The sequence below is a fragment of the Chiloscyllium plagiosum genome, chromosome 4, assembly GCF_004010195.1.
Source record: "Chiloscyllium plagiosum isolate BGI_BamShark_2017 chromosome 4, ASM401019v2, whole genome shotgun sequence".
Lineage (NCBI taxonomy): Eukaryota > Metazoa > Chordata > Chondrichthyes > Orectolobiformes > Hemiscylliidae > Chiloscyllium > Chiloscyllium plagiosum.
The window spans coordinates 33,308,542-33,322,550 of record NC_057713.1 but is presented as its reverse complement, the minus strand read 5'-3'; the positions used below and the strand labels follow the sequence as shown (position 1 = coordinate 33,322,550).

The window sequence follows — 14,009 nt, the reverse complement described above, 5'->3', positions numbered from 1 at the left end:
ACAACCTCAAGGAACTTTCAACCATACATGCTTGTAATAGATGAAGAAAATCTCATTCCTCAAACCCAATCTAATAATTTAAATCCTTTCAAGGATACATCTGTTATGAAAAAATATAAACTTCTATTTCTTTTCTTTTTTATATTTTACAAATAAACTTCTATTCAGCAACTGCATTAAAGGCAGTCAATTCTTCCCAATTACAGATATACCTCAGCCAGGCAAGAAACAAGACATGCACTAGATCATTATTCAGAACTGCATGATAGCTATCTAGCCAAATGAGTTAATTGGTTCCTTAATATATTAATAGCCTCTTTAGGTTGTTAATCAAAATGTGAGGTCAGCCCCGTGAGGTTTTTTTTAACTGTTAAAACTCACCCAAGCACTTATAATGTTGTCAACTATAATACAAACTCTTGGAAAATGGCAACAATTGACTTCACTGGATTTGCAAGAACAGATGGTATTTCGTTTTCCAACTTGCACCTGACAACTTGTCAATCAAAGGTATCTAGAAACCAATGATTCTTTTTAAAATCCTCTGTGTGATTTTGCCGTACCTCCTACACCTGCAGTAAAATTGGAAACTTGGAAATGTAGGCTTTTATTTCTATTTTTCTTGTCCACCAGGCTCACTCTGGATCTCAATAATCCAAAGCGATTCTAACCACAGAGTATCCCCAAAGTTCTTATTAAAACAAAGTACACTACAGAAAATGCTACAAAAACACTTCCCTGTAAATGCTTACAATCACAAACGAACCGTTTCACATGGACTTGTCCAAAAATTGGACAAGATCGTAAGATCAGCATAGGCCATTTCAACTTCTAGTCATTGATCAATTGACCTCCTCAGGCTAACTCCATTTTTGCTGCGAGGTAAGTTGTTTTATACTGTTTCCATACAAAGAAGCTGTACAGCCAAAGTTTTGAACTATACAGTCTCCAGCAAATGATAAGTTTGACCATTGGAAAACACCACAAATGTATTACATTTTCCAAATCAGTTTGATCAAGAATGGCTTGTTGCTCCTTGAAAAATGCTTATTTCTTGCCTTTAATGAACTTTGACTTAAAACTGTAGCTTCCACTGGCTGTTCACCACTTTTATGTCATCCATTCAAATGTATAATATTTACACAGCAGAATACCAGGACAATCACACATTCAGCTGACAAATAGTTCACGTGATCACACTTGATTCACTGTGTCTGTTTTAAAACTTCAGATTGTTCATTTTGACTGTGTCAGTTCAGTCCATTATTGCTGAGTTACAAGGCTTGATGTAAATAAACAGAGCCAAGGGTTTGAGGATGCCATCACCATGCCTGATTAGGTTGCCATCTACCTCCAGGCCCACTGCCTCCACAACTCGAATATTCCACCCCAAAACTGAGTGCAATTATTTTGAATGTCCCTCCAATACTGTACAAAGTCCAGAAGACCATGAGATGTAGGAGCAAAGATAAACTATTCAGAACATCATCAATCCACTCAATATGATCAAGACTGATCATATTGAGTGGGCGGCACGGTGGCACAGTGGTTAGCACTGCTGCCTCACAGCGGCAGAGACCCGGGTTCAATTCCCGCCTCAGGCGACTGTGTGGAGTTTGCACATTCTCCCCATGTCTGCGTGGGTTTCCTCCAGGTGCTCCGGTTTCCTCCCACAGTCCAAAGATGTGCAAGTTAGGTGAATTGGCCAGGCTAAATTGCCCGTAGTGTTAGGTAAGGGGTATGGGTGGGTTGCGCTTCGGCGGGTCGGTGTGACTTGTTGGGCCGAAGGGCCTGTTTCCACACTGTAATCTAATCTAATATAATCTTCAACTCCCACTTTCCTGTCTTTTCCCCGGAATCTTTGATTCCCTTCCTGATTGAACATCTGTCTAACTCATTCTAGAACCTACTTAACAATGCAGCTTTAACAGCTATCTGCAGTAAAGATTTCCATAGATTTACCACCCACTGAGAGAAATAATCCTTTCTCCTTTCTGGCCTCCGAAGCAATCCCTTTTTCTGAGATAATGCTCTCAGGTCCAAGAGTCTCCCAACAAATTTTTTGCATCTATCCCGTCAAGACCTATTTGGCCCATCAAGCCTGCACTGACCCGCCGAAGAGCATCCCACCCAGACATGCTCCCTACCCTCAGAGATGAATTTTTCTGAAGTTTACATTCCCTCAGTAGCATGCAGGAATACTTCTGAAGTCCTTAAAGTCAGGAGTGACTACATGATCACCTGACTCAGATTAAAGCCAAGAGTCTTGATCGGGTGAAGTTTCAGCTGACACCAGCATGTTTAGTTTAAAAAGAATATTGGGGGTAATTTGAGTAAATCCACAGCAACATCTTAAGATAGTTGAAAAACTCCCACGCTGTTGTTTTCTTTCTTTATCGAGTACATTGGTAATGAATACATTTGATAATTTTGCCTGCACAGCTGTAATGGCAATAAAATATTCTCAGAATTATAATTTTTTTATTTTTTGCATCAGTTATCAGATCATACATACAAACTGTAAGCTATGGTTTTGTAGTGATAATGTCATGGGACTACTAATTCAGAAGCTTGGTTTAAAGCTCTGGGGAAATGAGTTCACATCAATCACTGTAGTTAATGGAATTCAATTAGTTAAAAGGAAAAATGTGAAAGTTAGTTTCAGTAATAATGTCAGGAAATCAGAATTGTTGTAAAAAAAATTTGGTTTGCTACTGTCCATTGGAGAAGGAAATCGCCATTCTTACCTAATCCAATCTACGTGTGACTGTAGGCTTACAGCAACGTAGTTGACTCTCAACTGCCTCTCAGCTCAAAGGCGATTATAGGTGGGGAACAAATGCCACATCCCAGGAACAAAAGTAGATAAATTAAAGCTTAAATATTTGAATTTGAGCATTTTCGCATGAGTTTGATCTCAAGTCCAACAATATGCTATGTGCTGAGACTGGGCGCAAGGACTGAACTTGGGCTGCTGGTGCTGCTTTTAGTCCCTGAGCCAACCATAGTGGCCCAGTCCTTAACCTGAGCACAACAGGCTCCCTGGAGCCCCATTTATTGAGCCCTAGTGCACTCCACTGTTCTCGGCCCTGACTGTTACCAGCCTTCATTGTGATTCAGAAAGACTTTATTATGTCTTCATGGTATGCAAGCATTGCTTCCAGCATCAGCATTTGTTGCCAAGATATATATGATACGGGGACATCAGTTTCGCAAAGGTTCTATTGTTTCTTGCTAATACTTTCCTTATTAATGATGGAGAATCCTACTGTATGACTCTTGCTAAGCACTGCCTCCATTAGCGTGGCAGGGCTGAGAATATTACATTGATAACATTATGATGCATGAACGTGGGAAAGAGAACAAATCTCACTAATGGACAATTTGCCAGTCAGATTAAAGAATTTTATTATCTATAATAAAGGTTTCAAACATTCTTTCTTCTTTACATGAGAAGGGTACATATCCAGACAATTGTATCACTATGGCTTTTTTAAGGACATAATGTATTTTATTTCTTTTACTTTTCTATCCAGAGATGCTTTTATGCATCTCTGAATGGTCAGTTGTAATGTTTTCAATGGACAGAAAATCCCAATCAACTTCCTTTGGTCGTTTTTAAGTCACTTTTAACAAGCCAAATCATCTACCATCATGTCCGAATCCTGTCTCCAGGAAAATAGACCAGTATTGGAATGAAAGGACGACCTGAGAATACCATATTTAGTCTCCATTCACAGCCCTGGTGGTGGCAAAATGCTGCCTACTTTGTCTTTTCTTCTACCCTTTCCAGTTCTGTGTCTTGCTGTTCAGCTAGTGTCCTGTCTTCATCTGACTGTATGTACATTCTATCAGGCCAGATGTCCTTATACAATTCTTACAATTGAATACTGCACATGGCATGGCATGGTCAGAGAAGAGAAGTGTCACAATAACAGCTTGTATCTATAGAGTACCTTTAATGTTGTCAAGTATCCCATAGTGCTTTTCAAGAATGATATGAAGCTGAATTTGGTGCTAATGTGTTTAGCCAGGTTTTTGAGCATTTTTCATGAAAGTGCATTAAAGGAGAATAAAGATGTGGCGAGGTGTAGGGAAGGACTTCCAGAACTTTGAGCCCTCTGAGGGCAACCGAAGGCATGGACAATTAGATGAATGCAAATATCTCAGCAGGGTGTGGGGTTGGAGAAAATCATGGAAATAGAGAGGGAAAAGACCATGAAGAAATTTTAAAGCCAGGATAAGATTTGTAATATCATGGTATTATTTATTGATGCATCAATGTAGGCTCAGTGAGAACGGATGAAAGGGATTTGATACAAGTGAGAATTTTAGATGGCCTCAAGTTTACAAAAGGAAAATTGCTTTACACTAGCCAAGAGTGTGTTGAAATAGTAAAATCTGGAGCTAACAAATAGAGATTTCAGTGCACACTAAACTGAGGCAATTTTAAGGAAGTGGAAATGAGGGATTTTAATGATGACGTGGATCTGCAGTCAAAAGGAATCTTGGGATCATATGATATTGTAAACAATCAGGTTCAGCCTTAAACCAATGTCAAGGAGAGGGACAGACATATGTATGACTGATGATACTGTACCTGTTTCCATCTTTTCTATATTTAATTACAGAAAATTTCTGGTTATCCGTAATGGGCGTTGAAATAGTAGTCTGATAATCTAGAGATAGAGAAGCACAGAGGATAGTAGAATTTCAACTGAATTGATCCTAATTTTCTAGAATGCAATCCTACAAGCTTCCCATTGTAACAAATGTGTTTTCAATAAGTTCGGTGTTCTGGTCGAAACAGCTCACACTTACAACTAAGAGGTACATTCTGACCTTATTATGGAAGGTTATGAATAATGAAACACACTCTGCAATGGTACTCAACAGTCATTACTGAATTAATCAGCTGTTACACATCAATACTGTTTCTCCTTCCCATTCTGAAATCAATGAATAGAAAATTGTAAATGCTATATAACAAGTGGCAATCTAATTTCGCACAATCGACAATCGCCAATAGTTAAAATTATCCCCAATAATGATGTTTTACATCCTACCAATGGAACAGGTCTCACTTTATATAACTGAACTTTTAGGATTTGAGATTCATTCAGACAAGTACAATTTACAATCAAATGTTTTCTCATTATTGTGTAGTTACCTTGATGAGAGCTCTATCAGTTCTAAAAGGGAGGCAGAAAGAGATATCAGGGCTGAAAGATGAAATCAATGATTTCCATAGTTCTTTAGTTCTACAGGATAAATACTTTCTCAGATAGCTTTTCCCACTTTTCAAGCTTCCACATGAGTCATCCATTGTGTAATTACACTGTAGGAAACAAAGGAAAGAAACCCATAATGCCACCTAGATGCATTCTCATCAGAAAAAAAAGAAGCTTGAGCAAAATAGACCTCAAGTATTGATAAAAGAAGACAAATTTTATTGGAGCTTTCTATCTTCCACTCAGCAGAACAATTCACAAGGGGAAAACCAACATTTAGACTGCACTTATAACTTGGATTGAAAGGCTGCAACAGAAACATTTTGCTTGCAGAACATCCACCTATGAGAACAAAGTGCCAACTAGTTGGCAAGTAGTCTCTGATTGGTAGACGTATTGCCTTGCACGCATTAATGCTGATTGACAGTTAACAGTTAGGCTTTCTTAAAAATTAAAATAGGCAGGTTGGCCTTGATTGGTCAGGCCATTGCCCTGAGAGGTGAACCAGAAAATGGCTTTCGTCTATTATGTCGAGTTAAAATGGGCTCAATGCATGCATATGTTTCTGCAAAGAACAGGCACCAATCAACTAATGTATATAGTTTCAAAAGTACAAGTACATGGAATCAACTGTCAAGATGCCAATATTTTGTTCACATTGTGGGTGCAAACTGCAACTGGTATTTGTTTCCTTTGTTTACCTTTTTGCTGGCTGACAATAAAAGCTCATGATTGGGCTTGTTTCAATTCTTGCCTTTATGTGATGCTCCCCTGCTGAGCAATGAAAAGAGGCAGTTGACCTCTTTGCAGAATTAGGGTATTGAGCAAAGCAGAAATTCAACAAAGATTCTCAGACATCACTTTCCAAACCAACGACCACTTCCATCTAGAAGGACAAGGGTAGCAGATGTATGGGAACACCATCCATCTTCAAGTTCCCCTCCAAGACACTCACCATCCTGACTTGGACATATATTACCTTTTCTTCACTGTTGTTGAGTCAAAATCCTGGAATTCCTTCCCTAATAGCATTGTGGGTCAACCTACACCAGGTGGACTACAGCTGTTCAAGAAGGCAGTTCACCAGCACCTTCTCAAGGGCACCTGGGGATGGGCAATAAATGCTGGCCAGCCAGCAACAGCCACATCCCACAAATGAGTAAATTAGAAAAAGAGAGTATCAGAAACTCAAACAGCGTCTTCAGACCGAATGTGGCTAATTACAGTTAAAACGTGTGGTCTGGTTTTAAATAGCAGTGAGGGTAAAAGAATGGGACTATATGTGTAAGGGAATGTCAACCACATCAGCTCTGTATTATGAGCTGCATGGTTTTGTGGCTCATCTGTCATTATGTTGCTGATGAGAGACAAGACCAGATTGAAAACTTTTGTCTGAGTGCACAATGGCCTCTCAAAGTTGATGCAGGCGTAAGGGATACTGGCCTTTCATCAGATACCCATTGAGAGGCAAGCTGTTGTGGTGCAACTGTAAAATAGGGATAGAATTGGACATCAGAGATGTGTGGGACAGGATAGGAAGTTAACGAGGCCCATTTGGTACTATACTATGAGAAATCACATTGGGATGCATGCCAAGTATCTTCCAGAAAACTTAACAGAACTTGCACTGAACCAATGAAAAAAGATTCAGCCCACAGTTTTGGATCATTGATCAGTTATCTCAACTGAAAAGAAATTGAAATATAAGACCTTTTAAGCCAGTGAAAGTGACAGGGGACAGGAAGCTCAGTAATAGAGTGGAGGCCAAGGGAGATTAAATAACAAAAGATTTCATGGTACAACAATTAAATGAGTGTATCTCAGAAAAAAACGTTTGTGTCCAAATGAAGTGTGAATTGCTACATTAAATGATGTGAATGCAACATGGTGGGACAAAGAAAGATTCCAGAGAAGACCAATTCAGGAAAACAAGAAAAAGTATAAAGAATGCACACAATAAGATTCTGTGGTGTCACACACAGTCTGTGCATAGAAACAAGGATTTCTGGTTGAGTCCAAAACTGAACGCAATATTAGTGAATTAGCTTTATTGTCCCATGGACTCACATGAGTACAGTGAAAGGTTTACAAATCACCACTTACTGTGCCACCTTAAGTACAAAGCTACCTAGATTCCTGAGGACAAATTCTGAGGGAAAAAAATTAGAAAAATCAAAAAAAGTTCAGAATAACAGTTCTTGCATGATAATATAATTTTAAAAAAAGACATTTTAAAGGAGAGAATTTAAGACAAAGTCCACTTAGTCTATTTCTTGGCTCTCGGCTTCAGGACCCGGACCCCTCCCCCAGTTGGAATCGCAGACCAGCAATATGCCAGGTATTATCTGAAAGAAAGGAACCACAGCACCAAAGCCTCTTTTTATTCCATGTAAAAACTGAAAAAACTGTGGATGCTGGAAATCAGAGGCAAAACCAGAAATTGCTGAAAAAACTCAGCAGATCTGGCAATGTATGTGGAGAAAAATCAGAGTTAATCTTTTGGGTCCAGTGACCCTTCCTTAGAATCCTCCACAGATGCTGTCAGAGCTACTGAGTTTTTCCAGCAATTTCTGTTTTTGCCCCTTTTTACTCCAATGCTTTTTCAGAGAAATACACCCAGCACTTATTGACAGAACATGAGTTAAGAAAATTGGAAAAGAGAAAAATTTTTTATTGACTTCTGTTACAGATATATCTGGCTCTTTCTGGCCAGAAAGCGTGAAACTTTGAGCAGGTGCAGTTTTTTTCCGGTTACACAGGAGACGGAGATATTGTGAGCGTGGCACTGATAAACAACTGGAAATGTACCAGAAACAGCATAGGATTCTCATAGACTGAAAGGACGGGTGTTGATAATAGTGTCACAGAACCATTCACGGGTGGGAGGGAAATCTCCTATTTTAAATGTTACAGCTTCTATTTGCCTCTTAGCATTGAGGTTTTTCTCTGTTAAAATAGCTGCTTAATCTAGAAATTTATGTTGCTATAATGAGGTAATTAATTATTGACGAAGGCCGTCTAAGCCAATTAAATGTTGAGTTTTGCAAAATATTGATTTGGATGTGCATAAAATTGTATGAGAGGTGAATGGGTGGCCATGTATGTGTGGTATTTATAATGTATGAAAGTTCAACAACTGAAGCATTCCATTCAATGTTTCTTGTTTTCCGGTTAACAGATACCCATGTTTTTGTGGCCTTTGGAAATGAATCAGTAAGCAAAATTATCTGGGATAAAAACAAGTTGTTGGAAACAGTGGGCAAGTCAGACGTCTGGGGAGAGAGAAAATTGGAATCAAGGTTTTAGATCAAATGCCTTTTGCTAGAATTAGTAAGTGAGTGGATACAGTATGTGGGAGGTTTATGACTGTGTGTATTTGCTTGTGTAGAGTGTAGGGCTGGTACTACAACATAGATGGATGCTGCAGATATATTGACCAGAGCAAGCTTTTGGAAATTTGGTTGCTTTTCATTTGCCTCTAAGAGAGAAGCAGGGATATTGGAGGAATGCAAAATGTGGGAAATAAATCTAAATAAACTGAAATGGGAAAAAAATGAAGTTAGCTCTATTAAAAGATCAATGGTCAGATGCTGTCCTAATCATTAGAAAATCACTGGGCCGCCTCTAAATGTTTTCTGTGCTTTCAAAGAGTTACGTGTGTTTGCAACTCAGCGGATAACGTATAGAATCATAGAATCCATACAGTGTGGAAAAAGGCCAATCAGCCCATACCAATCCTCCAAACAGCATCCCACCTAGACCTACCCTATCCCTGCATTTGCCATAGCTAATCCACCAAGACATATCTCTGGACACTATTGGCAATTTAGTGTGGTCAATCTACCTAACACACATATCTTTGGATGGTTGGGAAGAAACCCACATAGACACAAGGAGAACATACAAATTCCACAGAAACAGTCACCCAGGGCTTGAATTGAACCCAGGTCCCTAGCACTGTGAGGCAGCAGTACTAGCCACTGTGCCACTCACAATGAACTAACTGGTGCTATTGTATGTTTGGTTGAAGATCTGATTTAAAACAGATGCAGGAACTTCGTTCTGTGAGGGACCACTTGTCAGCAAATCCAAGCATAGTTGATCACAATGTGGTCACATTCTGTTGTGTATGTTTTATACTGTTCATTGGATGATACAAAAGCTGCAAGGATATAGTTTGCAGGAGCAGCCTGAACAAGTTGATTTGAGGTCAAGGTTCACTAAAATCAAGGGATAATCCTCTTTCGAGAGAAAACAAGCAGTGTCTTAATGAACAAAAGATTAACTGATCATGGTAGATGGCATACTTATGATGTTTGCCAGTAGTCAAATTGATCAGTCCCTGAAGACTAGACACTCTATCGTCATTTGATCACACTTGTGTAGAAAAGAGAATGTGCATCAGAGCAATAGTTAGGTAACTCAGGAATGGAGGGGGGGGAGGTATCTGATCAAGAACTGAGTTTGGGACAGAACAAGGTGATTGTCTGTTTCAGCCTGATCCTCAGACAAATCCATGTAAATTGGGTCACTTGCAATAGGAAACATTGTGTGGGTCAGCTTGTGATGTAATACTACTATTGCGGTATTGGGTAGAGTAACTTGTTTTAATAAAGAACCATAGGGTATTTCCCTTTGTTGGGACTACCTTGGTTTATTAATATACAGAATAAACCTGATGGACCAGTGAAAGGAGAATTAAAAGCCTACAACATGAATTGCAAAATTACTGTTCACCAGCTGGTGGCATTACTGGTCTTTGAACATTTACTTCATTAAAAATGAGCTGAATCCTCTGAGAAATAGCAATCTCTGTCAGTTTCCATTTCACTCCTCATTTCTTACCTTATGATAGTACTCCTCCATTCTAATCATCGGGTAAACAGAGGATCTGAGCCAATGTTTTTTTTTAAACTGCGTGTGATATATCTGTTATTTGGACCGCTGTAGAAATCTCTAAATATGCACAGAATGGAAGCTTAATTGGAAATGAAGGAGGCTTTTCTGCCCACCTGCCTCAGACTTGAGAACAAAGGCCAAGCTCCAACTAATTTGAGATTAAACATGTTGTTAGTTTTATGGCAAGTTTTACAACAAGGGGTAAACCCTCCTGCTAAATTTAAACCAGCAACACAGAAAAAATTTATCCCGTGCAGTAATCTGTGAAAATTTGAGAAAACAAGAACTATTTAAAGTAAAAATTAACAATTTTATTTCTTCAAGTATAACACAGAATAATTAATTAACAACTATTTACAACTCCTTCCACTAATAGAGTTATAGTCATAGAGATGTACAGCATGGAAACAGACCTTTCGGTCAAACCACCTTCCCTTCTATAATATTAGTCCAATAAAACCTCCGATTAAAGTTTACCAAAAATTCAAATTTTCAAAACCAGCTAGATGTTGAATCTTCTATCTTCCTTGGTCTTCTTTTCTTCTTCTGAGGGATTTCTGATTTACAGGTTACTGACCTTTAAGAGAGCTATTTTTCCAGGAAGTCTGCAGATGCTGGTGGTTTGGCAGTTCTCCCAACTGTTCAATATTCCCCAGTCTTATACCTCCAAAGCATCAGATTGTGTCATTGGCTTTTAAGATTGTCAATATACTAAATTCAAACTTGATTGCTGTTTGGTATTTTTGGGGGTATTATTTAAACTGATTGGCCTAATTCAAATCTGTTTTGTCATTTCCAGGCAACCAGCTACTCTAGCTACTGGACAAAAAGGTTACACTAAATCTTGTTCAGAACACTTGGTGCTGTCAGGTAGTTCTGCAAACTTTTAACTCTCTTAAAGGTACAGTACACTCCCATCTTCATAACTAAAAAAGAATCATAGAATCCCTACAGTGTGGAAACAGGCTCTTTGGCCCAACAATTCACACCGACCCTCCAAAGAGTAACCCACCGCAGACCCATTCCCCTACACTAATGTCCTATATTTACCCCTGACTAATACACCTAACCTACATATCCCTGAACACTATGGGCAATTTAGCATGGCCAATTCACCTAAACTGTACATCTTTGGAATGTGGGATGAAACCAGAGCACCCCGAGGAAACCCATGCAGACATGGGGAGAATTTGCAAATTCCACACTGACAGTGACCCGAGGCTTGAATCAAACCCAGATCCCTGGTGATGTGAGGCAGCAGTGCTAATCACTGAGCCACAGTGCCGCCCAAAGGTTTTAAAGTGCATCTTAAAGGAGGAAAGAGCAGAAGAGAGACAAAGAGGTTTAGGGATAGAATTTCAGAGCTGAGGGCCTCAGCAGTTGAAATCAGATTTCAATGCAGGCGAATTTGACTTTTAATCTGACGAACAGTTTGGCCCTATAAAGGGTTTTTTTTAATGGTGATGTTAGGAACTGTGGAAGTCTAAGGAAACTTGAGGATTCAGGTAAGCAGATCATTAAGCTGGTCAAATAGAGGAATGGAATATAAGGTAGGGGAAGGCATGCTTCAGCAATACAAAGCCTTGGTTTGTCCACACCTGATCACGATAGTCACCACCTTTGAGGAAGGATTTATTGGCTTTGGAGGCAGCTTTGAAAGACACCTAGAGTTCAAGGGTTATAAACTGTAAGAAGGGATCAAACAATAGGGTTGCATTCCATTGAATTTTGGAAGATCATGGAGAGATTTAATTAAAGTTTTACAAACATTAAAGGGGAAAAATATTGAGAGAAATTATTTCCTTCAGGTGTGAAGTTGAGGATAGGGAGCAGGGGACATTGTCTAAAAATTAGACCTGGATCTGGTAAACACATGTTTATAAAAATATGGTAGAAGATTGTAATTCTTTTCTTAATGTTATGCTGGTGGTTAATTGTTAATTTTAAAATGTGGCTTTATTTATTTAGTAGTTGGCAAGGGGTAGTGAGATCACTCCAAAGTTTTGTTGAGATGCTTTGAATCTGTGCATAGTTTCAGTTTTGAGTTTTGCTGAAAAGATTTCACCTTTTGTCAAGGTTTTTCTTTCACTCATTGGACATGCAAAAATACAAACTCAAGGGGAAACCAATATTTATACTGCATGAGAGAAGATTGGTTGGCAGGTGGACTGGGACTTTGATTGGTAGAAATATTGCCATTGTACCTGCTGTTCGGCATGAGCAGACCACCTTACTTAAAGACAAGCTGTGAAAATGTTTGTTGGATTTGTGTAAGATCATCTTTTGGGTAATATATACGATAGGGTTTTTCCAATGGCTCACTTTGTCTGCGAGTGAATAGGCTCTGCAAGACATACTACTGCCCCTTTTTGCACGATCTTATCTATACAATGTGAACTGGTCAAGTGGTTCAGGTGAACAGCTGAAGCAAACTTTTGACCAAGTTCAGCATTCATTTGATGAAGGAATCCCTCGCATTTTTGACGACCATACAAGATTTTCATTCTGACAACAACGTAATGTCCATGTGCTCATTTGACGTTGCTAACCTATTCACCAACAAACTGAACATAGAAATCATAGACATCTGCACTGAAGTATTACATTATGGTGATAAGACAGACCACCATCGCATGAATCAGCATTCAGTGAACATATGAACACTGTTGAATTCATTTTTGACAACACCAGATATGCCAAATAGATGATGTTGCCATGGGATCCTCATTAGGCCCAGCATTGCTAAAAAGGGGCCTGTCTACCTTAGATTAACCCATAAGAGTAAGGGGCCTCATACATTTGAACAAAAGATGAAGTTAGTTGTTTCACAGTGTTGTATGAGCAGTTCTCACCACTGTAAAGTCAAAGAGACAATCTGCCTCTCACATAAATGAGTAATCTGGTGAATGATTTTCAATACTAGTGCGATGCCCAATATCTGGTCTTTATGTCCTGGATACTTACAGATCATATTAAACTTCATGTTCCTTCACCTGTTAAAAACAAACAAACTAGCCTAAATTTGCAAAGCTCGCATCATAGTCTCTAACATTAATTGTGATTCTGCTATTGGTCAACATTGGCTAGATAATGCTGATAAATGAGACTTGAATTGCTGTAATGGATAGTGCTGGGAAGCAGGCTGAAACTTTGTTTTGCTGTGTGATTTCAGATCATTCTAACTGTTGTATATACTTAGATAGCTTGATGTTTAATTTTTTTGTATAATATGTTGTATTGTTAAAGAAAATATGTAGATTCATGCGAATATGTCCTTGCGACTAACCATCACATTAACTCTTCATCAGGTAGTCCTGATGAAGAGCCAGCCCCTCGAAAGCTAGTGCTTCCAAATAAACCTGTTGGACTATAACCTGGTGTTGTGTGATTTGTAACTTTGCTTTACTATTGTGTGATTTATTGGGCTACTTGAGAGGACAGAATCAGCAATATAGTCTGGGGTTGGAGTTGGATTGGGTGGGTGTGGCAGACTCATCCCCCATTGAATATTACTGTATCATTGGAGTTCTGATGTCAGACAAGATTTGTCATGATTGTATTTTGATTTTAAACTGCATCCAGTTTCTAAACTTGGCAGTGTGGAATTTCAACCAACAATAATCAAGTTTGGGACCATAACCACTCTGAAAGTTCCTAGATCTTCTAATTAATACAACTCCTAGGAGGGCTACTTGGACACTAACTGCCCAATAAACAGCAGCTACCATGGATTTGGATCCTGGTTCAAACAAATCCTGGGGTGCCCTCTTGTGGCGCAATGGTATTGTCCCTACCTTTGGACTGGAAAGCCGAGTTCAGGTCCCATCTGTTCCAAAGGTGTGAAATAATACTCTGAATAGGTTGATTTGGAAAAATAGG

At 39.0% G+C, this 14,009-nt stretch overlaps 1 protein-coding gene across 1 annotated transcript in view; it reads right to left on the bottom strand.

The window, feature by feature from the left end:
- Positions 1–10,097, bottom strand: part of LOC122548777 (chymotrypsin-like elastase family member 2A) — a 32,666-nt gene extending 22,569 nt beyond the window's left edge. Inside the window, exon 1 of the mRNA XM_043687543.1 lies at positions 10,077–10,097. Coding sequence (XP_043543478.1) covers positions 10,077–10,097 — 21 coding nt within the window. The remainder of the gene's footprint in view (positions 1–10,076) is intronic.
- Between the last annotated feature and the right edge of the window lie 3,912 nt (positions 10,098–14,009).